The sequence below is a fragment of the Oncorhynchus kisutch genome, linkage group LG4 (assembly GCF_002021735.2).
Source record: "Oncorhynchus kisutch isolate 150728-3 linkage group LG4, Okis_V2, whole genome shotgun sequence".
Taxonomy (NCBI): Eukaryota; Metazoa; Chordata; class Actinopteri; order Salmoniformes; family Salmonidae; genus Oncorhynchus; species Oncorhynchus kisutch.
In genome coordinates this window covers 71,362,275-71,390,142 of record NC_034177.2, presented here as the reverse complement: position 1 = coordinate 71,390,142, position 27,868 = coordinate 71,362,275, and the positions used below count along the sequence as shown (strand labels likewise).

Sequence of the window (27,868 nt, the reverse complement as noted above, 5' to 3'; positions counted from 1 at the left end):
TTGTCCAGACTTTCCCTTCTTTCCCTCTTTTCAACATTTCCATGAGACTAGTTAAAATCTACACTATTGGATTCAGGGGATTTAAAGTTAATGGCATATCCTGAGGGATTTAGCATTGTGTTGACACAAATCGGACACACTCCCCAATTATGTTTTTCTACCACACTTCTAAGAAATGAGAAATGTTGTATTGTGATGTATTGGTTCCTATTAGAGTTCAGTTGTTGGATTGAAGGTCTGTTTTAGATGTCACCACCACGTTCAGAACCAGTCAGAAGAAAACGGACACACTTTGGCAAATAATACACACTGTCTGAGGCTTATGTATAGTCCCTTGAAAGACGTTGTCAACTAACAGAGCATTTGCATTTTTTTTGTTCCTTTTCTCTAAGTCTCCCGAAAGGTCAACTTTGCTTGACGCTTGATTGTATTGTTAATGTTGTGAAATACCTTAACAAATGTTCCTATGATACTCTAGTTGATATTGTGCTGATATACCCCAATTCATATGTGCTCTCCTTAACTGTTCCTTTTCTAGTTTTTGTTTGCATATTAATCTAATATAAAAGCAATCAGAAAATGATGCAGGGTTTACTTTTTTTCACTTTTTACTCTATGATGCATATTTGATTAATGTGATAGGCTACACCCCTTAGTTTCCCTGCCATCCCCTCCCCTCCATGTCACCTTATAGGCTACTTGATCTCATAGACTCAATGCAATTGACTTGAAATGCCAAGAGACAAATACTTGTTCCTGTACACTATTATGTGTGATATTCGCTGTCATAAATGATGTATTTGTGTAGCTGAACTTGAATTGTTTAAAGAAATTATGAAAGAGATTGGTGTGTTTAATTTTTTTGATTTATCATGGCATGGGGTTGTTCATTGACAGACATCTATTTGTTTAAAATCTATCACTTTATATTTTTGAGCAAAACGCTATGTATCTGTCACGTTCTGACCTTAGTTCCTTTGTTTTGTTTTAGTATGGTCAGGGTGTGAGTTGGGGTGGGCAGTCTATGTTCCTTTTTCTATAATTTGGGATTTCTGTGTTTGGCCTGGTATGGTTCTCAATCAGAGGCAGCTGTCAATCGTTACAACCATACTTAGGTAGCCTGGTTTCACTTTTGAGTTGTAGGTGATTATTTTCCGTGTCAGTGTTTGTTCCACACGGGACTGTTTTGTTTGTTTCGTTCATTCTCTCGTTATTTTAGTGTTCAGGCAAATAAACAAGATGAACACTTACCACGCTGTGCATTGGTCCTCCAATCCTTCCTACTACTCCTCCTTGTCAGAGGAGTGTGACAGTATCTGCCTCTCTCAGATAAATAAGTAATACTGCAAGGTTTTGTACAGTCAAATATAACAAATAACTACATTTTTAATAAAGAACTGTCAAATGATACATCAATATGAAAATAATGAAAACATAAAAATAATTATTCAAAACTGTAACGGTTTTCTTGTTTCGAAGGAGAGGCGGACCAAAACGCAGCGTGGTTATTATTCATGGTTCTTTAATAAAGAAACTATACATGAACAGACTAACAAAAGCAAGAAATGTGAAAAACCAAAACAGCCCTATCTGGTGCAAACACAGAGACAGGAACAATCACCCACAAAACAGCAACAATCACCCACAAAAAACACCAAACAGGCTACCTAAATATGATTCCCAATCAGAGACAATGTCTAACACCTGCCTCTGATTGAGAACAATATCATATGTAAAACATTTACATTTGACATTTTAGTCATTCAGCAGATGCTCTTATCCAGAGTGTATTCATCATAAGATAGCTGCAGTATGGGAGACAACCACATATCAAACTCAAATATACAGGATATGAACATTCCAGTGCAGCTTAACAATCTGAACAATGGTAGCATTTAGTAAAAAAATCTAACATATTTTCATACACATCTATAAATTAAAAATCTGAGAACAGTAATATTTCACAAACATGAAACAATCATTTCTGATGAGAAAACACAAATGTGAGTAATTGGTGGATATTTGTTGTTAGATGTAGGTTTTCATGGAGTCAACCTTGCCATTGAGCACCAAGCCCAACTCTCTAAAAGGCACACAAACCAATTTATCACAACTCAGGGAAGTGAAGACAACCCTGGCTTCAAGCTCTAAATGAATCTCAGAGAACACCACCCAATTAAGTTTAATGTCTTTACTTACAGCATGTTTTAAGACATACAAATATTTGATAAAATATGTGAAATGTCCAGATCGGGCTTAATGGGTACCAAGTGTACCCTTTAAGCCCATGGGTTTTCCAAATAAGTCAATCTCTTAAATAATACTTTTAAATAAATTTCCATATGTTCAAATCTTACAAACGGACATTTCTTATGTAACATGTGATTATATTAATCTAAAGTTATTCAAATAAACAGATCAATACTATTCATAATAGAAGTAGCAATCATAACAGGGGGGTGTCCAATCATATCCATAGAGATAAATGTGGATTTAGAATTTTGTTCTTGCCGACCACCTGATTCAACTAATCAACTAATCATAGACTTGAATCTAGACACGATTAGTTGAATCAGGTGTGTTATTGCTTGGCCATGGATTAAGGCAGCCCCTCACACCTCTCTGATTCATGCAGAAGACACATTTCAGTTGAATATATTCAGTTGTGAAACTGACTAGGTATTCCCTTTCCATTTCCACAAACCTGCACCCACACTGGCCCTCTGTGGATAAGAAGCCATACAACAAAGTCCATAACACATACAGAAAAAAAACATTTCAATGAGTTATCTGAAAGTTGATTCATATTTGCTGTACTGCTATTTTTTATTTTTTATTAGTTCAACTTGTCTTCCTAAAGCCTATCTGAAGACAGTTTCAAATATCCCTCTCTACTGTGTGTACATGTGGTGGACCAAAAAACAGAATCACCTGGATGAATGAAAGACAACGCCCCCACCAAAAAGTGCATGAGTAGTCACCTAATTTGTTTGCATTTAATCCACCACTTGTAAGTCTTTACTCCCTAATTAATATCCCTCAAGCCTGATCTTATCCTTCTCTCTGCATCAATGACTACCTGTCCACTCCAAACGTCTTGGTGAGAGTACAGATGTTTTTTAATGGTTTCTAATCTTGGTAAAGCCACCATGGCTAGATGTACAATATTGCATACAGTGCCTTCAGAAAGTATTCAGACCCCTTGACTTTTTCCACACTACAGCCTTATTCTAATTAAACATGTATATTTTTTAGTCCTCAGCAATCTACACACAATACCCCATAATGACAAGGCGAGAACAGGTTTTTAGAAATTCTTGCAAATGTATTAAAAATAAAAAAACATATACATACAGTACCAGTCAAAAGTTTGGACACACCTACTCATTCAAAGTTTATTTTATTTTTTTACTAATTTCTTCATTGTATAATAATATGGAAGACATCAGATCTATGAAATAACACATATGGAATTATGTAGTAACCCAAAAAGTGTTAAACAAATCTAAATATATTTTAGATTCTTCAAAGTAGCCACCCTTTGCCTTGATGACAGCTTTGCACACTGTTGGCATTCTCTCATAAACTGGTTGAAACTATAGTTTATTAACAAGAAATTTGTGGAGTGGTTGAAAAACGAGTTTTAATGACTCCAACCTAAGTGTATGTAAACTTCCGACTTCAACTGTACAGTACCAGTCAAAGGTTTGGACACCCCTACTCATTCAAGGGTTTTTCTTTATTTTGACTATTTTCTACATTGTAGAATAATAGTGAAGACATCAAAACTATGAAATAACGCATATGGAACATTCAAAATTATGAAGGGATGGTTCACTCGTCTTTTGAGTGAACTTCTGGAAGTGAATGATGGAAGACAACACACCCCCTTCAACATGCATACTGCAAAAACTCATCTTGTTTCCTCTTCATATTATCTTTGGTTGAGATGAAAAAACAAACATGGTGGCTTGCACAAACTACCCATCGTCTGACTTTAGATTTCTAGAAAGTGTTTTACTCAATTACTTTGATCAATGGTGAGCTCACCCGTGATGTCATGAATGGTAAATAGTAATTGCTATTAGTTAATTCATATTATTCATTTTTGCGCCGAATACAACAGGTGTAGGTAGAACATAGCGTTAAATGCTTACTTACAAGCCCTTAACCAACAATGCAGTTCAAGAGAGTTAAGAAAATATTTACCAAATAAACAAAAGTAAAAAATAATACAAAGTAACACAATGAAATAACAATAACAAGGCTATTTACAGGCGGTACCGGAACTGAGTCAATGTGCAGGAGTGCAGGTTAGTCAACGCAATTTTTACACGTACTGTAGGTAGGGGTAAAGTGACTATGCATAGATAATAAACAGCAGGTAGTAGCCGTGTAAAAACAATTGGGGGGGTCAATGTAAATTGTCCAGGTGGCCATTTCATTAATTGTTCAGCAGTCTTATGGCTTCGGGGTAGAAGCTGTTAAGGGGATTTTTGGTCCTAGACATGGCGTTCCGGTACCACTTGCCCTGCGGTAGCAGAGAGATCAGTCTATGACTTGGGTGACTGGAGTCTTTGACCATTTTTGGGCTTTCCTCTGACCGCCAGGTATATAGGTCCTAGATGGCAGGAAGCTTGGCCCCAGTGATGTACTGGGCCGTACGCACTACCCTCTGAGGTGCCTTACGGTCAGATGTCTAGCAGTTTCCATAGCAGGCGGTGATGCAACTGGTCAGGATGTTATTGATGGTGCAGCTGTATATCTTTTTGAGGATCTGGGGACCGATGCAAAATCTTTTCAGTTTCCTGTGGAGGAAAAGGTGTTGTCGTGACCGCTTCACAACTTCCTTGGTGTTTTTGGACAATGATAGTTTGTTGGTGATATGGACAACAAGGAACTTGAAATTCTCGACACTCCCCACTACAGCCCCGTCGATGTGAATCGGGGCGTGTTCGGCCCTCCTTTTCCTGTAGTCCACGATCATCTCCTTTGTCTTGCTCACGTTGAGGGAGAGGTTGTTGTCCTGGCACCACACTGCCAGGTCTCTGACCTCCTCCGTATAGGCTGTCTCATTGTTGTCGTTAATCAAGCCTACCATAAAATGTATCAAATGTATTTATAAAGCCCTTTTTACATCATCCGATGTCACAAAGTGCTATACAGAAACCCAGCCTAAAACCCCAAACAGCAAGCAATGCAGATGTAGAAGCACGGTGGCTTGGAAAAACTCCCTAGAAAGGCAGGAACCTAGGAAGAAACCTAGAGGGGAACCAGGTTCTGAGGGGTGGCCAGTCCTCTTCTGGCTGTGCTGGGTGGAGATTATAACAGTACATGGCCAAGATGTTCAAATGTTCATAGATGACCAGCAGGGTCAAATAATAATAATGACAGTGGTTGTAGGGGGTGCAACAGGTCAGCACCTCAGCAGTAAATGTCAGTTGGCTTTTCATAGCCGACCATTCAGAGATACAGACAGCAGGTGCGGTAGAGAGAGAGAGAGTCAAAAACAGCAGGTCTGGGACAAGGTAGCACGTCCGGTGAACAGGTCAGGGTTCCATAGTTGCAGGCAGAAGAGTTGAAACTGGAGCAGCAGCACTACCAGGTGGACTGGGGACAGTAAGGAGTCATCAGGCCAGGTAGTCCTGAGGCATGTTTCTAGGGCTCAGGTCCTCGAAGAGAAGAGAGAAAGAGAGAGTTAGAGCAGACATAAATTCACACAGGACACCGTATAAGACAAGAGAATTTAAGACGAGACCAGAATTTGCAAATAAATTCATTCAAAATCCTACAATGTGATTTTCTGGATTTTTTTTCTCATTTTGTCTGTCATAGTTGAAGTGTACCTATGATGAAAATTACAGGCCTTTCTCATCTTTTTAAGTGGGAGAACTTGCACAATTGGTGGCTGACTAAATACTTTTTTGCCCCACTGTACACATGGTTAGCAGATGTTAATGCAAGTGTAGCGAAATGCTTGTGCTTATAGTTTCGACTGTGCAGTAATATTTTAAATTATTAAAGTGGCTAGAGATTTGAGGCTGTATGTTGGCAGCAGCCACTCAGTGTTAGTGATGGCTGTTTAACAGTCTGATGGCCTTGAGATAGAAGCTGTTTTTCAGTCTCTCGGTCCCAACTTTGATGCACCTGTACTGACCTCGACTTCTGGATGGTAGCGGGGTGAACAGGCAGTGGCTCGGGTGGTAGTTGTCCTTGATGATCTTTTTGGCCTTCCTGTGACATTGGGTGGTGTAGGTGTCCTGGAGGGCAGGTAGTTTGCCCCCGGTGATGTGTTGTGCAGACCTCACTAACTTCTGGAGAGCCTTATGGTTGTGGGCGGAGCAGTTTCCGTACCAGGTGGTGTTATAGCCCGACAGGATGCTCTCGATTGTGCATCTGTAGAAGTTTGAGTGTTTTCGATGACAAGCCGAATTTCTTCAGCCTCCTGAGGTTGAAGTGGCACTATTGCGCCTTCTTCACCATGCTGTCTGTGTGGGTGGACCATTTTAGTTTGTCCGTGATGTGTACGCCGAGGAACTTAAAACATTCCACCTTCTCCACTACTGTCCTGACTGATGTCTTGAGATGTTGCCTCAATATATACACATAATTTTCCTCCCTCATGATGCCATCTATTTTGTGAAGTGCACAAGTCTCTCCTGCAGCAAAGCACCCCCACAACATGATGCTGCCACCCCTGTGTTTCACGGTTGGGATGGTGTCTTTCGACTGGCAAGCCTCCCCCTTTTTCCTCCAAACATAACGATGATCATAATGGCCAAACAGTTCTATTTTTGTTTAATCAGACCAGAGGACAATCTCTGTCCCCATGTGCAGTTGCAAACTGTAGTCTGTCTTCTGTATGGCGGTTTTGGAGCAGTGGCTTCTTCCTTGCTGAACGGCCTTTCAGTTTATGTCAGTATAGGACTAGTTTTTCTGTGGATATAGATACGTTTGTACCCGTTTCCTCCAGCATCTTCACAAGTTTTCTGTCTGTTGTTCTGGGATTGATTTGCACTTTTCGACCCAAGTTATATTCCTTTCTAGGAGACAGAATGCGTCTCCTTCCTGAGCGGTATGACGACTGCGTGGTCCCATGGTGTTTATACTTTCGTACTATTATTTGTACAGATCAACATGGTACTTTCAGGTGTTTGTAAACTGCTCCCAAGGATGAACCAGAACTAAATTCTGAGGTCTTTTCTTTTGATTTTCCCATGATGTCATGGGAAAATCAAAGAAGAACTGAGCAAAGAGGAACTGAGTTTGAAGGTAGGCCTTGAAATACCTCCACAGGTACACCTCCAATTGACTCAAATGATGTCAATTAGCCTATCAGAAGCTTCTAAAGCCATGACATCATTTGAGCTGTTTAAAGGCACAGTCAACTTAGTGTATGTAAACGTCTGACCCACTGGAAATGTGATACAGTGAATTATAAGTGAAATAATCTGTAAACAATTGTTGGAAAAATTACTTGTGTCATGCACAAAGTAGATGTCCTAACCGACTTGCCAAAACAATATAGTTTGTGAACAGGAAATTTGTGGAGTGGTTGAAAAACGAGTTTTAATGACTCCAACCTAAGTGTATGTAAACTTCCGACTTCAACTGTATCCTTTGCGTCGGACTCGTTAAAGAAAAAATCTTCGTCCAGTTCGAGGTGAGTAATCGCTGTTCTGATGTCCAGAAGTTATTTTCGGTCATAAGAGATGGTAGCAGCAACATTATGTACAAATTAAGTAAATTGAATAAAAAATAAAAAATAGCACAGTTGGTTAGGAGCCCGTAAAACGGCAGCCATCCCCTCCGGCGCCATTCTTAGGTATCCCTTTAGTGTACGCTCAAACCGGTGTGATTAGAACACCAGCTGAGAGTTCGATAAATATGACTGCTTGTGTTATGTCAATCTTATGTCAATCTTATGACTTATCTTTCCTCACTTAGCACTAAGACTAATGTAGCCTACATGTTCCTGTTTAGATGATTGTGTAATGCTCTTATGCTTCTTCTGTGAATGTCTGATCATTTCATCCAACAATGAACTGGTTACATTCAGGACATAACGTTGTAAGGACTGTTTGTACAAAATGGTTCTGTGAAAAAAACTGTTCGGCCTGCTCAAATGCTGACTGTTGCGTCAATCGTAGCTGGACGTTCTAAATAAGCAGTCTAATCCCACCGGTTTGAGCGTGCGCTGCAGGGACCACTGTAGAATGATCACACCCCTGTGTTGGTATGTGTCAAAGAGTTCAAATCTCTATTGGCCTCATGATGAAATCACTGAGCTGTTTCTTTCCTCTCCGGCAAGTGAGTTAGGAAGGGCGCCTGTATCTTGGTAGTGACTGGGTGTATTGATACACCATCCCAGTAGCGATTTAAATCACTGGGGAAGCGAAACCCTCCCCCATGTGTTGTGATAATTGCGTTGTTTGTTCTATAACCTGTTACTTTATATACTTTGCAACCATGATATATAGGCCTAAAGGCAGAGACAATAAGAAGACACAATGGCAGAATAAATTCAACCACACCGTAGTTTTTTTGCCCCATTTTTTTTACAATCATGTCTCATCGCTGCTCCCCAACGGTCTCGGGAGAGGCGAAGGTCAAATTCTGCGTCCTCTGACACATGACCCGCCAAGCAAAGCGTCTTAATACCTGCTCGCTTAACCCGGAAGCCAGCCTCACCAATGTGTCGGAAGAAACACTGTTCAACTGACGACCGTGGTCAGCCTGCAGGCGCCCGGCCCGCCACAAGGAGTCGCAAGAGTGCGATGAACCAAGTAAAGCCCCCCCTGCCAAACCCTCCCCTAACCCGGACGACGCTGGTCCAATTGTGCACCGCCATATGGGACTCCCGGTAATGGCCAGTTGTGACACAGCCTGGAACCGAACCCAAGGCTGTAGTGACGCCCCAACACTGTGATGCAGTGCCTTAGACCACTGTGCCACTCGGGAGGCCCCACACTTTAGTTTTATCGCAAAACCGGATAGCAACCTCTGTCCAGTGAATTCCACAAAGCATATTGCATGTACAGTAACAGACAGTTACATGATCTACAGCATGGACAAGCAAGTTCATGTTTTCCAACATTTTCGGACCACTAAAAAACTATTGATTTAGAACCACAGAGAGTTACCGCAAGTAGCAAGGAAAACAGGAGCTACCTCCACTATTCCAGCACCATTTCAACATCATTAACTCACCTCTGCTTAGTCTAACACAGTGACAGCTAAAATATACCAAAAACAATTTAGTCCAATCAACGTAAGCTAAATATGATGTGGCTGTCCATGGTTCTGATTTTTGTGTGTGTGTATTTGTGTGTGTGTGCGTGCATGTAGAAAAACATGTTGACTCACCCTACTTGTAGAGAAACACCAATGCCATCTTCCTCTCTTTCATGTTGACGAAACGGTCTACCACTCTGTCATACAGTACGCGCTTTTATTTATTTATTGTCCTTGGCTACCTGGCTAAAATGCTTGCTCGCTAGCCTAACTTCCATTCACGGGCAACGTTAGCTAGTTAACATTAGCCTTCTAGATCTAGCTACATATTGAACTTCCATCCTCTCAGACCAGGGGCACAACAGTGTATGAATTAATGGTTGGATCAGAATCGCCGTTGTAATCATTGGCCAACAAGGAGAATTAAGTAAAACCCCTATCTCCATCCATTTCTAATTTAGGAAAGGGACAATTTTAGCTAACTAGCTAGCCACCGGAGGACAACAACACAATGAGATGCAACAATTCAAGTTTTTCTGTCAGTGACGTATGCTCTCAATGGTATTTGACTGGAGTGACGCAGTTGGAAAATCTCCCTGGTCTTTGGTTGAATCTGTGGTTGAAATTCACTGCTCGACTGAGGGACCTTACAGATAATTGTATATGTGGGGTACAGATATGAGGTAGTCATTCAAAAATCATGCTAAACACTGTTATTGCACACCGAGTGAGTCCATGCAACTTATTATGTGACTTGTTAAGAACATTTTTATTCCTGAACTTATTTAGGCTTGTCATAACAAAAGGGTTGAATACTTATTGACTCAAGACATTTCAGCTTTTCAATTTTTTATAAATCTACGAACATCTCTAAAACATAATTCCACTTCAAATTATTGGGTATTGTGTGTAGATCAGTGAGACATCTCAATTTAATCCATTTTAATTCAGGCTGTAACACAACAAAATGTGGAAAAAGTCCAGGAGTGTGAATACTTTCTGAAGGGTGTGTGTGTGTGTGTGTGTGTGTATGTGTGTATGTGTGTGTGTATGTGTGTCCTCTCCTTGAGATTGGATTGCTGATTTAATCAGGAGGTACGAAAAATATATTATCTTTTCTCTCTAATACACTTTTCTCTCATTTGATTTCTATTTTATATATAAGAATGAAAAAGTTAATTTGCAGTTTGCAAAATATGCATGACATCTGTGCTCTGTAGAAAAAAATGAATGTAATTTCAGATAGTGTGATAAAGAAAATAAGCTTTTTGCAGAGAAAGAAAGAGTTCATGGTAAGAAAAAGGACAGGTTATATAAACTTTATATGTTCCATTCAATGTGCAATTATTGATTTTCTTGCTGGAATGAACACACATGCACATGACCAAACAGACTGAGAATAGCAACACAGAGAGTCCCTTTCTATCCACTTCCTGTCTTTTCTTTCTGTCAGCCCCCGTCTTTCTTTTTCTCTATGTTTAGTATTTATCCCAGGTGGCTATATTGATTCATATTCCCAGTCCGGGGGTTAGATGAATATGCTTTAGAGAGAGACTTAATGAGTCATTTGTGCGAGATCCCTGAGTCTTTAACTCTCACTCTGTATAAACCTGCTGTTGAGAGCTCCTCAACAATAAGGTGATACATTTACACTTCGTAAAGTTTGCATGTGTGTATATGTGTGCCAACCTCAAGCTTCTTGAACTCCCCTTTGAAAAGTGGGTCATGAGTTTCTATAACCTCCCAGTGTTGAAGTTTGCTTTAGGCACAGATCTAGGATTACCCTCCCCCAATCCTAACCTTAACTATAAGGGTCAAAATACAGAAATAAGGTCAGTGTCCAGGGGCGACTTAATCCTTCTCCTAACTATAATCTTTAGAGGCCATGTCTTCTCCTCCTCCCCTAACCACTGATACAGGGTCAGCTAGTTTTTCACACCCTGAAGGTTAAGGTTACACATTGGAGGCAAGGTAATCTGATCCTTGAGCTGTGGTTTGGGAGACCTTCTACCCCCAACGTACGAGTGGGACTGGTGACTGTGGCCAGTGTGTGTGTGCGTGTGTGTGTGTGTGTGTGTGTGTGTATGGGGGTCTATATCTGTGCCTGTTTGCCTAGAGTGTGTGAGGTAGTCCTATGTTCTAGTCTAAGTAAGAGACTGATGGAGCTCTGGCCGGCTTACTCTCTCTTTTTTTGCTCAGGTTCAGCATGCATTAAGACCTTTTTTGGCTTTGTTGGAAGCTGCAAAACATCATGGCTGTATGGAGAGCAGCAGTCATTACCGCCATGTGAAAATATCCAGCTTTGAAGCACTGACCTTTGTTGTATGGTATTTTCGGTAATTGCATTTCCCGTGTTCTGGATGTTAGGGCAAGGTACTTGGAAGAACATATTTGAATAGGGTTTCAGAATGTTCAAAATAGTATAGCCCATTAGTCAAGTTTGCCACTTAAATCAAGCCCTATTTTTGAGATAACAAGCAAGGTAAAGATAGGTAAAAGGCAGTTTTTTAGTCTCCTTGTGCTGAAGCTGCCCCAAAAAGCATGAAGTCTAGGCTGCCCTGAGGCGTAAAATAAAATAAACCCTCTGCTGTGTTCCTTTGGATGCCCATGTCATTTGACAATGAAATTATCATGTCAAATCTTTTATGTTTGCTAGAATAGGCCAGCGTGTTGCATGTGTTAACACGGCATGTAATGTCACCCTGTCAACCCTTCAGTATGCCAACAGTGTGTGTGAGTTTGTGTGTGTGCGTCCGGCACTATGTTGAAATAGACAGAGGAATTGAATCCCCTTGGTAAATGAGCCTCAGCGATGTCTGCGCTCTGATTCGCCGGGCCAGGAAGAAAATGAAGTCGGTCCATTAGTGTACTTTAAATGTCACAATAATATGCAGCACTAACCACTAATGTCGTAGCGTGCTAAAAATAACCCTCTGTGGAAAGGGTTCGACATAGAACCCAAATGGGTTCTACCTGGAAACAAAAGGATTCTACCTGGAACCAAAAATGGTTCTTCAAAGGGTTCTCCTACGGGGACAGCCGAAGAACCCTTTTAGGTTCTATATGGCACTTTTTTTCCGCAGTGTAATGGAAAAATAACATGGTTCATTGTTGACGTTACAGATATGATCAGGAGGAATTTATAAAACATTATCCAAGTTGGCTAATCATTCACCAGGGTCTGTAATGACTAAACTTAATTAGAGCACGGATCATACAATCAGAAACAATCTTCTGCTCAATTATCTTTGACTATAGTTTCAAATCTCTTCATATTAAGTAGCTTAGCAGTTAAGAACATTGGGCCAGTAACCCAAAGGGGGTTCGAATCCCTGAGCTGACCAGATAAAAATATGTCAATGTGCCCATGAGTAAGGCACTTAATCCTAATTGCTCCTCTATCTGCTAAATGTAAATTTCATATTCAATATAATTATATTTGATAAACTGATCTTAGATGTGTTTAGATGTTATTATTTTAAGGTTACACATTGGAGGAAGGGTAATCTGATCCTAGATCTGTGGCTTGGGGGACCTTCTACCCCGAGCATAGAAGTGGGACTGTCAACTGTGGCTATGCTATGTGTTATCCTCTATGGGACAAATCCTCCCCCATTTCCTGTCCATGATGTTGTGTTGTGAGAAAAAAATCTGTCATAAAGAAATAATTGCACTGTACCCCATGGATGACCCTTCAAACTCCTTCAAACTCATTACCTAATAGCCTGCAGGAAATGAACTGATGCTTTTCCAAATTAGGTTTACGTATAGTAATAAATAAGCATTGCATGAAATTTCACTGAATGGCGCCCAGACAATGGCCTTGCTACAAACCATTTTAAACGGTACTGTCTCAAGTGTCTCCTCTTTCCCAAGGTATACTAAGCATTCCCCTTTGCACTAAACCATTTGTATTACTCATCCAAACGGACTTGCGATGACGAGGGTGGATATATGGATATAATAGACCTGTGTCGTTTACAGTTTAGGAGTAGGCAAGGTGGAGCAGAGGCCAAATCTCTTACCCCAGTCATCAAGGGCAAAGGAAAAGCAGCAGGCTTCTGGTTTGGAATGCAGCCAGTGTTTCCTCTGCCTTCAACTGAGCCCTGAAGTCCCCCTTATCACTCACATTAAAATGTGAACCCACATTAATGAGGGTATATACAATAGGCGAGCAAGAGAACGGGATGTGCCCCAATAAAATACGAGTACAATTCTTGATTACATTTAGCTAGCACTGTAGATAAGTGTTTTATGGTACTTTGCATTTTCACTTCAGATATCAAGTATTTTATTGGCCCTCTAGCGCAACCTGTAATTCAGTGACTGGGGTGGTGAATGGACATACTGATGTTCAGTTGCTCTACAGTATGGTCCTCATAGGCAGTGAACGGGGTCATCACAGCACAGTTCTATTTGAATGGGATTTGAATAGCACTGCCGTTGGGTTTGCATGGACGTGGTGATCTAGATGACCTCAGTGTCTCAAAACCACGTCCTCTTAACAGATCCTCAAAACAAATCTCCAAATGAATGTAATGATGAAAGAATAGGCTGTGTGTGTGTGTGTGTGTGTGTGTGTGTGTGTGTGTGTGTGTGTGTGTGTGTGTGTGTGTGTGTGTGTGTGAGAGCACGATCTGTCTGAGCTATGGAATTTCACTGAACAAACAACTTTTGTGGATTTTAGCTAATTAGATCAGCATGTATTCATGCATGTAGTTCTGCTTGAACAATCCCAACAAATTACACTGGATCAACAATAAGCTGCTGGACCATCTTGGTCGGGAAGAATTAACCATTCAGTAAATGGTAAAGTACTATAAGATACAAATTTATTATGCCTGCATGTCTATATACACTGAGCGCACAAAACATTAGGAACACCTTCCTAATATTAAGTTGCACCCACCTTTGCCCTCAGAATGGCCTCAATTATTCGGGGCAATGACTGTACAAGGTGTCGAAAGCGTTCCACAGGGATGCTGGCCCATTTTCACTTCAATGCTTCCAGTTGTGTCAAGTTTGCTGGATGTTCCTTGGGTGGTGGACCTTTCTTGATATACACGAGAAACTGTTGAGCAAGAAAAACGCAGCAGTGTTGCAGTTCTTGACACAAACCGGTGCATCTGGCACCTACTACCATACCCATTTTGTCTTGCCAATTCACCCTCTGAATGACGCACGTGCACAATCCACTTGCCACAATTGTCTCAAGGCTTAAAAATCCTTCTTCAACCTGTCTCCTCCCCTTCATCTACACTAATTGATGTGGATTTAACAGGTGACATCAGTAAGGGATTATAACATTCACCTGGTCAGTCTGTCATAAAAAGAGCAGTTGTTTTTAATGTTTTGCAAAACACGAGTCTTACCTGCAGCCTTTTTCTCTATTATAAAACGGATAGTAGGCTCAGGCATCGTAGCCATTGTGACCATTTATAAAACTGTTTTTTTTGGATTCTGGATGATTGGTTGATATGCCACAAAATACCATGATGTGTTAATGTCATAATTCCACTGTACAGCAGCCCAGGCAGGAAATTCATAAACTTCATCTCCCTTTGGGATAAAAGCTCCTTCACGTTATTTTTCCATGCTACTATTTGATTTACAACAGTTGGGGATTGTATAAACCTAACTGACTGCCTATAATACCTGTGCAACAATGTATCATTTTACAAATGCGACCATTCATGTGCCAGTAGGCTATCTAGTCCAAGAGTGAACGTGAAACTAATAATTCACCATGGAAACCGGAAACACTCAGAATTTCATGAATTCATAAACCAGCTCATTTTGGCCTATGTAGGCCTATTGGATATTTGTGAAATCATTATTTATTGAAGTTCTTGTCTATCATCATCATTGGATTTCTGCTAGCTACACACCAATTATTTGTTTAGCATAGCAACATCAAATGAATAGAATGATTAGAATTAATGACTTGGTCAAAATATGAGAAAAAAACTAGTCTCGCCATACCTTCCAAATCACATCGTTGTCATGCCTCCCTTGGAGGTCTGGAGAATTTTGTATTGCAAAAAGGGTTTGAACAGTACACTGGCAAGATTTTAAATGGATGTTACATTTCAAGAACCCTCCCCTCACATGCGCATAGAAGGGCTGCTGTGTTATGTGCGTGACTGTTTTACGTCCGGTTAGGTGTTGCCTGTGCTAGTTTCAAATGCTCGTTTTCAAGTTATCGAGTGTGGCAGTCGAGTGTGGCAGTCTGCGATTTAGATCATTATAAATGGAAAGTGGATTCCACTGGTAAAGTTCAAAGTCATAACATGTTCTAAACCGCACTGGTGACAAACATACTTTTTTCCCCACATGGATGGTTCTGAATTAGAATATGTGGACAACTACAAATACCTAGGTGTCTGGTTAGACTGTAAACTCTCCTTCCAGACTCACATCAAACATCTCCAATCCAAAGTTAATTCTAGAATTGGCTTCCTATTTTGCAACAAAGCATCCTTCACTCATGCTGCCAAACATACCCTTGTAAAACTGATCATCCTACCGATCCTCGACTTCGGCGATGTCATTTACAAAATAGCCTCCAATACCCTACTCAATAAATTGGATGCAGTCTATCACAGTGCCATCTGTTTTGTCACCAAAGCCCCATATACTACCCACCACTGCGACCTGTACACTCTCGTTGGCTGGCCCTACTCGTCGCCAAACCCACTGGCTCCAGGTAATCTGCAAGACCCTGCCCTGCTCTATCTCTCTGGTCACCCCAAAACCAATTCTTCCTTTGTCCGCCTCTCCTTCCAGTTCTCTGCTGCCAATGACAGGAACGAACTACAAAAATCTCTGAAACTGGAAACACTTATCTCCCTCACTAGCTTTAAGCACCAGCTGTCAGAGCAGCTCACAGATTACTGCACCTGTACATAGCCCATCTATAATTTAGCCCAAACAACTACCTCTCCCCCTACTGTATTTATTTATTTATTGATTGATTTTGCTCCTTTGCACCCCATTATCTCTACCTTGCACATTCTTCCACTGCAAATCTACCATTCCAGTGTTTTACTTGCTATATTGTATTTACTTCGCCACCATGGCCTTTTTTTTGCCTTTACCTCCCCTATCTCACCTCATTCGCTCACATTGTATATAGACTTATTTTTCTACTGTGTTATTGACTGTATGTTTGTTTTACTCCATGGTTAACTCTGTGTTTGTCACGTTCTGACCTTAGTTCCTTTGTTATGTCTTTGTTTTAGTTTGGTCAGGGCGTGAGTTGGGGTGGGTAGTCTATGTTCTTTTTTCTATGTTGTGGTTTTGTGTTTGGCCTGGCATGGTTCTCAGTCAGAGGCAGGTGTCGTTCGTTGTCTCTGATTGAGAATCATACTTAGGTAGCCTTTTCCCACCAGTGTTTTGTGGGTGATTATTTTCTGTTTTGTGTCTTCACCAGACAGGACTGTTTCATTGTCGTTTCGTTCTTTCACTTTGTTGTTTTGTTATTCAGTGTTCAGTTGATTTATTAAATATTAACATGGACACATACCACGCTGCGCATTGGTCCGATGTTGACTACACTTCCTCAGATGACGAGGAGAAACGTTACAGTGTTGTTGTATGTGTCGAACTGCTTTGCTTTATCTTGGCCAGGTCGCAATTGTAACTGAGAACTTGTTCTCAACTTCCCTACCTGGTTAAATAAAGGTGAAATAAATAAATAAATATATTTTTTTTGAAACATGGCTGCTGGGTGCGCTTTGCTACCACCGAAAATAGTGAAGATTACTCATTATTTAGAAGATTATCATTATAAGGACCCGAAAAAACAGAGGCAGTGGGAGAATCTATTCAAGTAAGTAAATACATTTTTTTTTATGTTAAAGAACTATTTATTATTAGCAAGCTAGCTGGCTACAGTAGGCCACTTTGTAGGTTAAGTTAACTTAGCTGCTAGCTATCTAGCTAACTTTACACTAACTTTAAGCTAAGTTAATTAAGTGTCATCAGCTATCTAAATTCCTATTAGCTAACGTTAGCTATGTTGATGAAATCATTGTCAATTAAAAACACAGTTCCTAAATGTATTTGTAAACAGCAGCCATGGACATGGGTGAAATTGCAGCTTCAGCTGTCAGTAAAGGGAGAGTGTAGGTTACTGTATTGGATAGGGAAGGTAATTTTGTGACATTATAAAAAGATTATCCAGTCCATAGAGGGGAAACTATGAGGGCAGAGAGATGATAGCAATAAAAAGTGCCTTGAGAAAGTATTCAAACCCCTGCACATGTACCACGTTTTGTTGTGTTACAACCTGGATTTAAATGTACTGATCACTGATCTACACACAATATCCTATAATGTCCCAGTGTATTTTGTTTGTAGTAAATGTGAGTAAAAATGTGCTTAATACATCTCATAATAAGTTGGACTCATTCCGTGTTCAATAATAGTGGTTCACAGGATTGTTACATTTTTTAACTACCCCATATCTGTACCCCACACATACAATACAATTATCTGTAAGGTCCCTCAATAAATAGTGAATATCAAGCACAGATGCAACCACAAAGACCAGGAAGGTTTTTCCAATGCCTTGCAAAGCAGGGCATCGATTGGTAGTTGTGTAAAAAAAAAAGCTGACAGTGAATGTCCCTTTGAGCATGGTGAAGTTATTCATGAGACTTTGGATGGTGTATCAATACACCCAGTGACTACAAAGATACAGGTGTCCTTCCTCAATTGCCGGAGAGGAAAGAAACTGCTCAATGATTTCACAATGAGGCCAATGGTGATTTTAAAACAGTTACAGAGTTTATTGGTTGTGATATGAGAACTGAGGATGGATCAACAACATTGTAGTTACTCCACAATACTAACCTAATGTGACAGAGTGTAAAGGAAGGAAGCCTGTACAGAATACAAAATATTCCAAAGCATGCATCCTATTTGCAACAAGTCACTTAACCTCTATGGGATCGGTCCCCACCCCACGGGACGGTTGAGCTAACGTGCGCTAATGTGATTAGCACGAACAAGAGAATTTCTCAGGACATATACATGTCTTATCTGGGCAGAAAGCTTAAATTATTGTTCATCTAACTGCACTGTTGAATTTACAGTAGCTATTACAGTGAAAAGGGAAAACCTAGTCAGTCGTCCAAATGAATGTATTCAACCTAAATGTGTCTTCTGCATTTAACCCAACCCCTCTGAATCAGAGATGTGCCTTAATCGACATCCATGGGGCCCGGGGAAAGGTAGGTTAATTGCCTTGCTCATGGGCAGAACAACAGATTTTTTTTACCTTGACAGCTCGGGGATTCGATCCAGCAACCTTTCGGTTACTGGCCCAACGCTCTAACCACTAGGCTATCTGCTAACCCCCACAAAAAATACCATGCTATTGTTTGAGGAGAGTGCACAACAACAAACTTGTATTATGGCAACTGGTTTGATACATTCACCTCTGAAGGTAAGTAATGTACTGACATTTAGTAATCTTTCTCTGATTTTTCATCCTGAGGGTCTCAGAGATAAAATGTAGCATAGTTTTGTTTGAGAAAATACATTTTTATATTCAAATGTAGGAACTGGATTCTACAGTTTGAACCCCTGCTGTGTCTCTACACAGAATATGCATATCCTTACTTCAGGTCTTGAGCTACAGGCAGTTAGATTTGGGTATGTCATTTTAGGCAAAACATTTTAAAAAGGATCCGATCATTATGTAGTACCGCAAAAAATGTGCAAAAGAAATGAACTTTTTATTCTGAATACAAAGCCATAGGTTTGGGGCAAACACAACACATCACTGAGTACCACTCTTCATATTTTCAAGCATGGTGGTGCCTGCATCATGTTATGGGTAAGCTTGATATCGGCAAGGACTAGGGAGTTTTTTTTAGGATAAAAAGAAACAGAATATAGCTATGAGCACAGGCAAAATCTGAGAGGCACTGGGAGACTAATTCGCCTTCCAGCAGGACTATAAACTAAAACACAAGGCCAAATCTACACTGGAGTTGCTTACCAAGACAACATTGAATGTTCTTTTGCTCCAAAGGTGCTTCTACGAAGTATTGACTCAGGGGTGGGAATACTTTATGTAAATGTTATATTTCTGTATTTATTTGTCAATAAATTTGCTATAATTTTTAAAAACATGTTTTCAGTTTTTCATTATAGGGTATTGTGTGTAGATGGGTGAGAAAAAATATTTTCTCTGTAACACAACAAAATGTGGAATACGTCAAGGGGAATGAATACTTTCTGAAGGCACTGTTATAATCAGTGCTGTCTGAGTATAATGAAGCCTGCTTCTTTGTGATGCTTTCTGTCCTCAGATATGGAAAGCTGTGAAAGCCTGTTTTCAGCTGAAGAGAGAGGTCTCAATGAATGTCCCAAGAGACTAAGGGTATATCCTATACCATGGGTTATATGTGTAGGCCTACCTATGTTAGCACATGTTATATACATTTAAACATCAAACACAATGTATCAACCTATTACAATTGCAGCAGGCCAACCCTGCTCGAGGTCTGAGTTTGCAGGGTTCTGTTTCAGCCCAGCAATAACACACCTGAAGTCTGCTCACCCAGTAGATCAGAGATCTGTGGAGCAAGGTTGGCCACCGCTGTTATGGAGTTTTTTTGTTCACCTGAAATTATGCTTTAGTAATAATAGCCTACTTGTTACTACTCAATTATATATTGCTGTTTACACTAAGATGTCTAATCTATCAGGTTTGAAGGTAAGACCCAGATGCAGACTGTGTCGAAGTAACAATGTTTATTACAGCAAGAGGGCAGGCAAACGACAGATCAATGCAGGCAGGGGTCAATATCCAGAGGTGCTGCAAAGGTACAGGACGGCAGGCAGGCTCAGGGTCAGGGGCAGGCAAGGGTCAAAACCAGGAGGGTGTGAAAAAGAGAGACTGGGGAGAAGCAGGAGCTGAGACAAAAACGCTGGTTGAATTGACAAACAAGTCAAACTGGCAACAGACAAACAGAGAACACAGGTATAAATACACAGGGGATAATGGGGGAGATGGGCGACACCTGGAGGGGGTGGGACAATCACAATGACAGGTGAAACAGATCAGGGTGTGACATAATCTTTACATACAAGTTAGCTTATTTGTACATTTTGAAGTGATGAAGTGAAGTGTTTAAACTATTATTCAAAATGAACTAGTGTGTATGTTGATTAATCACATAACACAATCATGTAATGAAGTGCAGTTATGTATTCCATGTGTCTGTGTTTCTGTGTTTTATTCTCAAATTCTTCCTTTTGTCTAGTTGTAAGTTCTCCAATCTGTTTTATTTGATTGTCACTCTCTCACAGTATATGCTATGTGAATCTATTTTCCAGTTTATCATATAGGATGCATCGTCCATGCAGCCATTGGCCTATAGTTTGATGGCATTGCTGGCCGTATGGGCATCTGTCATCTGAAGCAGAGAATAACTCAATTTAAAATGATACCAGTAGACACGGTATAATTAGTTACACCTAGGTTAGCTGTTTTTTTCCCAAAACAAACCTTATTGTGGCTAGCTACTTCTTGTCCCTCATGGTCGCCTTTTCAGACAAATATCACTTCAGAAACATCGAAACAAAAAATATTGATATGGCCAGCATTGTAGACCATTTCTCCCCTCATGCTGCAGCTTTAGCTCACCTTGAAATAACATAGAAATGCTGTGAAAACCAGCGTGCTGTAAACATTCAAATAAAAATTGTCACCGGTGCTTGTTTTGTTGAAATTATTTGCACTGTTGATCCTGTAGCACTAATCTGGTGAGCACCTTTGGAGCTCCGCCCAAGCAAGGCATTTGATTGGTGTGTTACGAGGCGTCACTGATTTACACCAGGTTACCACCCCTCTTTAGCTGATTTCTGCCATGGAACTTCCCCAAGCGTCCTGTTTTAGGGAAACCTGGTTTGTGAAGAGGCTAGAAAATAACTAACAACCAGCCTGCTTGACCAGCAACTTCAGAATGCAAAAACAGATGTACTCATTAAAATAATGTTTTTTACTGAAGAAATGTCATGAATATTTTTATAAGTATGTTGGCAACCGTTTTATAAAAGCATTAAGGCCCTAGAACCCTGACCTAATAACAGACCTTCCCTCAGGCCTAAGAACAGCCCTTACTTGTAAGGTTCACCTTCCACCTGCCTGTTTGCATACCCGTGTATGACCATTGCCTGCCTGTGACCACGATTCCTGCCTTCTGTGAAGGCGAAATAAACACCTGCCGCGCTCTGAGTGTGAATCTACACCTTTTTCTCCCTGAGTATTCATTACATTACTCAGGAATTTTTACATGATAATCACCAGGTTCTCATGCCTTATTGCTTAAATACTAAATACCCCTCGGGTATTATTTCATTGTTGAATTCTTGAAGAGTATTCTAGAGTGGGGTTCCCAAACCTTTTCACTCTCCGCCACCCTTCCATCATTGTGGAACATCCCGCGCCACCCCCAGCACACACATGCCATATCTGTTTCTATGGGCACAAGCACTGTTCATGAGACAAAGTGTTCTCAACCCTCTTGTTGGTGGAGGTAATTTTGCAGGTTTAAAAATAATTCTACACATTTTGTCATGGGGTGCAAAGAAAATGTTGTAGTTTTAAAGCTTATGTTCTTGCAATTCTATACATTTTTCCATGCCTGATGTGTATTCATGTGATATTTGAGTGAAACAAAATACAACAATATCTATGGGCTAAAAAAACTATTGAAAAATAGTGCTTGACATGGGCTAGTTGATCTGGACATTTCTGACAAGTTATCAATAGCTCTTTATTAAGGTACGCAAAGACTAACATGACAAGAGGAACTGATGCTGCACTACCCGATTTCGAAATTGCACCTTGTGCATTCTACTATTACAACGCTCAAGAGTACATTTAAAGCCAGACTGAGTTCCTTTAAAACATAATAATAATAGAAATGCTGACCCATGCACGCTCGAGTTTGCGAACCACTGTTCTAGTGCATGCATTATTTGCCTATAACGAACAGTAATCATAAATTGTGTCATCAGATGAACTCACCCAAAACATACTCCCTGTTTGAACTGACTGACTGCTTCTATTACCATAGAATATTGAATTGGATTCACCTGTCACCTGTCTGCATAGAATGTTGTCATCTAGATATCATCTAGGCTAGGGTACCAATTTACTTGGATATTTTATATCCACTGGATATAGCCTATAAGTTCAGGTGTCCAAGTGTCTTCTTACATCGCTGCATAATAATAAATATTTTGACCTTCATGGTCCATAGACTGCAAAAAACAAATTTCCAGCAGTTCAGATTATTGTTTTAACTACCTATGTGTCCTTCTTATAGCCAACTACATAGCCTATGTATAGAAGTAGCAACTCTGTGTTTAGGAGTTAATGGGAGTTTGATATGTTCGATCAGAATAACTAAGGTCAACAGACTGTGTCACGCCTGTTCCCACTCCCCTTCCCTGGCTGCCCATCATTACGCACACCTGTCACCATCATTATGTGCATCAAGGCAATATTGGACTCACCTGGACTCCTTCACTTTCTTGATTGCCCCCTCTTTATCTGTCTGATCCTCATTATTGTCGTAATTTTCCCTTGTCCAGACGCTGTCCGTGTTTGTTTTATGTCAGTTATTTACTTTATGTTCACTCCCTGTACTTGCTTCTCATCTACCAGCGCCTGACCTTGCAGAATGCATACAAAGCAAGTTTTTTGTTTTGGTTGGTGAAGTCGGGTCCGCGGCCGCTGCCGAAGAAACCGGGGGTTACTCGGGTTGGCTCGTCTGGCTTCCACCCCACGTCATGCCTTAGCCAGTTTGCCAGGCTCCCACGCCTCAGCCGGTTCATCAGGCTTTTACGCCTCAGCCGGCTCGTCAGGCTCCCACGTCTCAGCCGGCTTGTCGGGCTTCCACACCTCAGCTGGCTCATCCAACTCCCATGTTTCGGCCGGCCTGTCAGGCTCACCCAGGTGGGACGTCGCGTGGCACCCCCAAAGGGGGGGCAGGGTACTGTCATGCCTGTTCCCCCTCCCTGGCGCTCAAGGGTGCCAGGCTGCCCGTCATTACGCACACCTATCATCACCATTACGTGCATCACCGCAATATTGGACTCACCTGGACCCCTTAACTTTGTTGATTGTCCCCTCTATATCTGTCTGTTCCTCAGTTTGCTCCCTGTGTCAGCCTTATTGTCGTTATGATTCCCCTGTCCAGACGCTGTCCTTGTTTGCTTTATGTTGGTTATTTATTATGTGTTCACTCCCTGTACTTGCTTCTCGTCTCCCAGCATCTGTCCTTACAGACTGAGCCATGGTGGTTTGTTGGCTAGCCTTCGGTTTGATTATAATGCAATGATAGCGCGGGGTGAACCATTGCAGTGTTTCATATTCGGGAAAATGTTGATTTCTGCCTAAATATACATAGCGAAGCGTAATTATTTTCATGAGATGGCCATAAACAATAATTTGTTAGTTTTAGAAAGGTCTGGAACTCACCTTTCTTGTAAAAATATTTACACATTGCTGAGGTGTACTCACTTTTAAGGACACAAGCTCAATTACATTGTACAAATATTGTACAAATAACATTTTTTTCCTATTCAACGAAAGTGGGGCATTAGGGCTTGAATTGACTGAAATTATTTAAAAAAATAATACAAATCGAATTGACTAAGATTTTACCTCTCTTATAACTGTAAAATAAATATTATCATACTTAGTGACGGTACAACATTGCCACCATTTCATATAACTGACGACAGAGTATTTTCTCCTAAACATCCACTGAGCTTTGCTGAGGCACCATGTTTTTCATGTTGAGAGCACTAAATCCATCTGAGAATATCACAACGAGATGAACCCTCAACTTTTGGATTCGCTCAACTGCCTTGCATAATATACTGTCATCCAGACTGAGCTCCATCGCTCAGAGGAAGAGCAAATTGATTCTTTGACTGGATAGGCCAGAAAATATGACACGTCACTCCCTATGCAAATGTGGGGTCTGAAACCTGACACTTCAAGTCAACTCTGCTGAGTGGTAGTGGAGAGCGTTCACAGAGCACTTTGTACACCAAAATGTTAGTTGGAACCAGTCCAGAACCGCTTAAAGTCCCCCAAATAGGTAACTAAACGTATAAGAGGTAATGTGTTTTTTTATGGTGGAGCATTCTCGTTTATCCTCTTCTCCAGCTGTCTCTCTGTCTGCTTAGCGAAAGAGGATGAGTTTACACAAAGGTCGTAACACAAAGTGAGCTTTGAAGGAGGGCAGTGCAAAGAGTTAAGTGGAACACAGAGTTTTAGCAGTTGTACACATGCACACACACACAAAACACGCACCTATGTCCATACCTCATGTTCTTGCTGAGCAGTGAAGAAGTTGTACGTTTAAAAAATTAATAAATGTAATTGTTTTGCAAAGTGAAAGTTCTGTTTTTTGGAGGTGGTGAGATGTGTACATCACATACGCATGTCTGTCATCCTTGTATTATCACAAACTCTGACAGGTGTTTGGGACTAGAGCTTCTGAAAGTTCAACTTCCAGAATGTGACTCACTATTCTCTTCTCCTTTTCTCACCTCCTCTCTAATCTTCTGCTTCAGTTATTTTCATCAGGTACCTGCCAATCACCACAGTCTTTTTTCCCAATTCCCCTTTTCTTACCCAATCAGAGCTCTAGTTCCTCCGGAGTATGGATATTTCCGTGATGAGGTGCATCCAAACACAATAGCTATACTCTGCTCCAATCACAGACAAACAGGCTGGGCAATCACACCCATCACCCATCACAGGCCCCAATTACACAGAAAGGATGTACTTAAACTGCACAATTTCAGGACATAACCCGTTGTCTCTGAACTATTTCCTTGGTTTGGGTTTAATATTTTATATTGATCTGTCATACTGTTGCTGCTGAATGCCAAGCCATTGTGAACTGTGTGATTTCACAGTCTACTTTATGCTGTATCTTACTGCTTAGTCATGCAAATGAGGGGATAATAGTATGTGATCCATACAGAGATTGAACCTCTAGTCTTATCAGTTTATTAGCATCCTGCTCTGATGTACTTTGTTAGATGGGCCACGATGATGTGCAAAGTCAAGTACAAGGGATATATAAATGTATTTTCAGTTATATTATTAAGAGTGTGTATTTGTACGTGTGTTTCCAGATATATTAAAAGTGTGTGTGTGTTTTTCAGATGGTAGGGTGGAGGTGACAAAGGAGAGTGTGAAGCTGTGCACCATGGGACCTGGGAAGGTGTTTGGAGAGCTGGCCATACTCTACAACTGTACCAGGACAGCAACTGTCAAGAGTGAGTCTACACACACCAACCCTATATCGCTGTCTAAACACTCATGCCAAAATACTTACATTGTGACATGCAAACACATGCGCAAGCTCACACACACACACACACACACACACACACACACACACACACACACACACACACACACACACACACACACACACACACACACACAGAGACACAGAGACACAGAGAGAGCTCAATGTGGAGTCAGTCAGGACCTGCCGGACGGTGAGTCATCCCTCAGTAGACATAGGAAGGAATCACCCTGTTATGTACTAGCAGAAGCAAGGAACACACTGATAGCATTGTTCCAGTCAAGGTGAAACAGCCCTCTAGCCACAACACATTGGATTTTACTCTGGTTGAGTAGCTCAGAACACCCAAAGTGGTGCATTTGACATGCAGCTCACCATTTTTTTTATCCTAATGGTTGTGCTTTAGTTTTCACCTCAGGTTTTATCATCACAGGCCTACACACATGAATGTATACATACACCGACAGAAAGGTTTCTAAGTCTGTGTCCATATTTCAGTGAGCCTGTGTGTGTTATGAGAGTGTGTCAGAATGAGGAATGTGTGTTTATGGAGCAAAGAGGAAATGGGTACAGGCTGGAGCTGTAGGGTTGGATATGAATAACACGGGATCGACATAGAACTGTGTGTTAGGACATTTACAAGGGATGCAAGCACTCTCTTCTCACATGTTTGCACCATACGCACGTACTGTACACCTTTGTACACCACAGCTGAAGAATGTTGTATCTGAAACAGTTTAATTGACAGGTCCCAGTCAGCTTCACATAAAATCCCTTAAATCACTTAACTTAACAACTATTCATTCATTAATCAATTACTCACACAGTTGATGGATTTTCATGAGGTGTTGGCTGGTGACTAAGCCCCTAGGATGTGCAGTGGCCAAGGTGTGAAGGATATAGAGTCCCTGAGGTGATGGCTGAGAGTGGAGGAGAAAGATGGGAGGAAGGGGGTTGGGGGGAGAGAGTTGAAGGGTAAGCTGAGAGGAGAGATGCGGGGAGGGCATGAGGGGGAAAGTGATGAGAAGGGAGAGGTGAGGGGCAGAAAAGAAGTGAGATAGGTGAGGAATGGAAAGATGAGAGGTGAGGAGGCCGTCACGCTATCAGTCAGTCTGCCACCTCCTATCTGTTCCTCTGGTTCCTCCAAAGTGTTGGATCTCGTGGCTCTGTTGCCATGGTGAGGAGTTCTAAGGGAGGGTTGGGGCTGAGTATCTGAGGGATTAGATCTACTACACAACAGTTACAGAGTGTCTCAACCATCACAGTCCCCTGACTCCCTACACTCCCACTCACATGTCTCCCACAACCACTGCTCACACACAAGACCTGTTGAATTTATCTAGGTGCATGAGGAAGTCTGTGTGTGTATGTTATCTAATCAACCAATTCATTGTGCTGCCATTATGAAGCATCTAGGAATGCATATGTACATGTTCTTCGAAGGGATTATTCCAGTGTGCGCTCCTTTAAGTATAATTTGCATGTGTAATTATGACTTGGCATTTGAGGAGCATTTCTTCAGATGTTAAATGAGCCTGTCAATAAACATTCTCCATAATACAAACCCAACCTGCTACCCGCCCACCGCCTCCCTCCTTTAAATGTACCGACAACATGAAACATAATTGCATATCTGTGGATTACGTGGCATAATCATGAAGCAATATGCGAAGTTGAGGACAATAACTATTTCACAAGAGTGCTGTTATTATAGATGATGGCTTTTCTTAAGAAATACTAAATTACAATGCCATGCCTCTTTGAGCATCTGGAAAAGCACCACATACATCGCTACATAAAGTGTTAAATAAATCCAAGAGTGTTGGTCTCTATGTTGAAGTACAGACTATAGGTTTGCAGAGATCTCTCTTTGTTTGACGTCTAACACTCATTATCACATGCCATGCTGTAAGGATAGAGGGATTTGGGTCTGACAGAGAGGGAGGGAGGGGGTTAGAGGAGAGAGAGAGATTGTCACGATCATGTAGACTTATAATTAAATATACACACTGAAGGAACATCAGCTTATCAAATATAAATACATTGAGTATTAAATATGAATAGATTTGAGACTACAGTCAAATACAATTGAGCTGAAGACAATGCTTAAAGCTAGCCAAATCACACCAGAGCTATTCTCAGTTCATATGTTTCTGATTGTATGGTCCATGCTCTAAGATTACACATTACAGACCCTGGAGAATTATTAGACACATTTGAAAAGGATTTATAAGTTCCTGCGGGTCATATCTGTAAACAATGTTATTTTCCCA

At 40.9% G+C, this 27,868-nt stretch overlaps 1 protein-coding gene across 3 annotated transcripts in view; it reads left to right on the top strand.

Moving 5' to 3' along the window:
- The window catches only part of LOC109889943 (cGMP-dependent protein kinase 1), a 134,832-nt gene that overhangs the window by 36,523 nt on the left and 70,441 nt on the right, over positions 1-27,868 (top strand). For all 3 annotated transcript variants that reach the window (XM_020481795.2, XM_020481796.2, XM_020481794.2), the window contains exon 3: positions 25,447-25,560. In XM_020481795.2, coding sequence (XP_020337384.1) covers positions 25,447-25,560 — 114 coding nt within the window. The remainder of the gene's footprint in view (positions 1-25,446; positions 25,561-27,868) is intronic.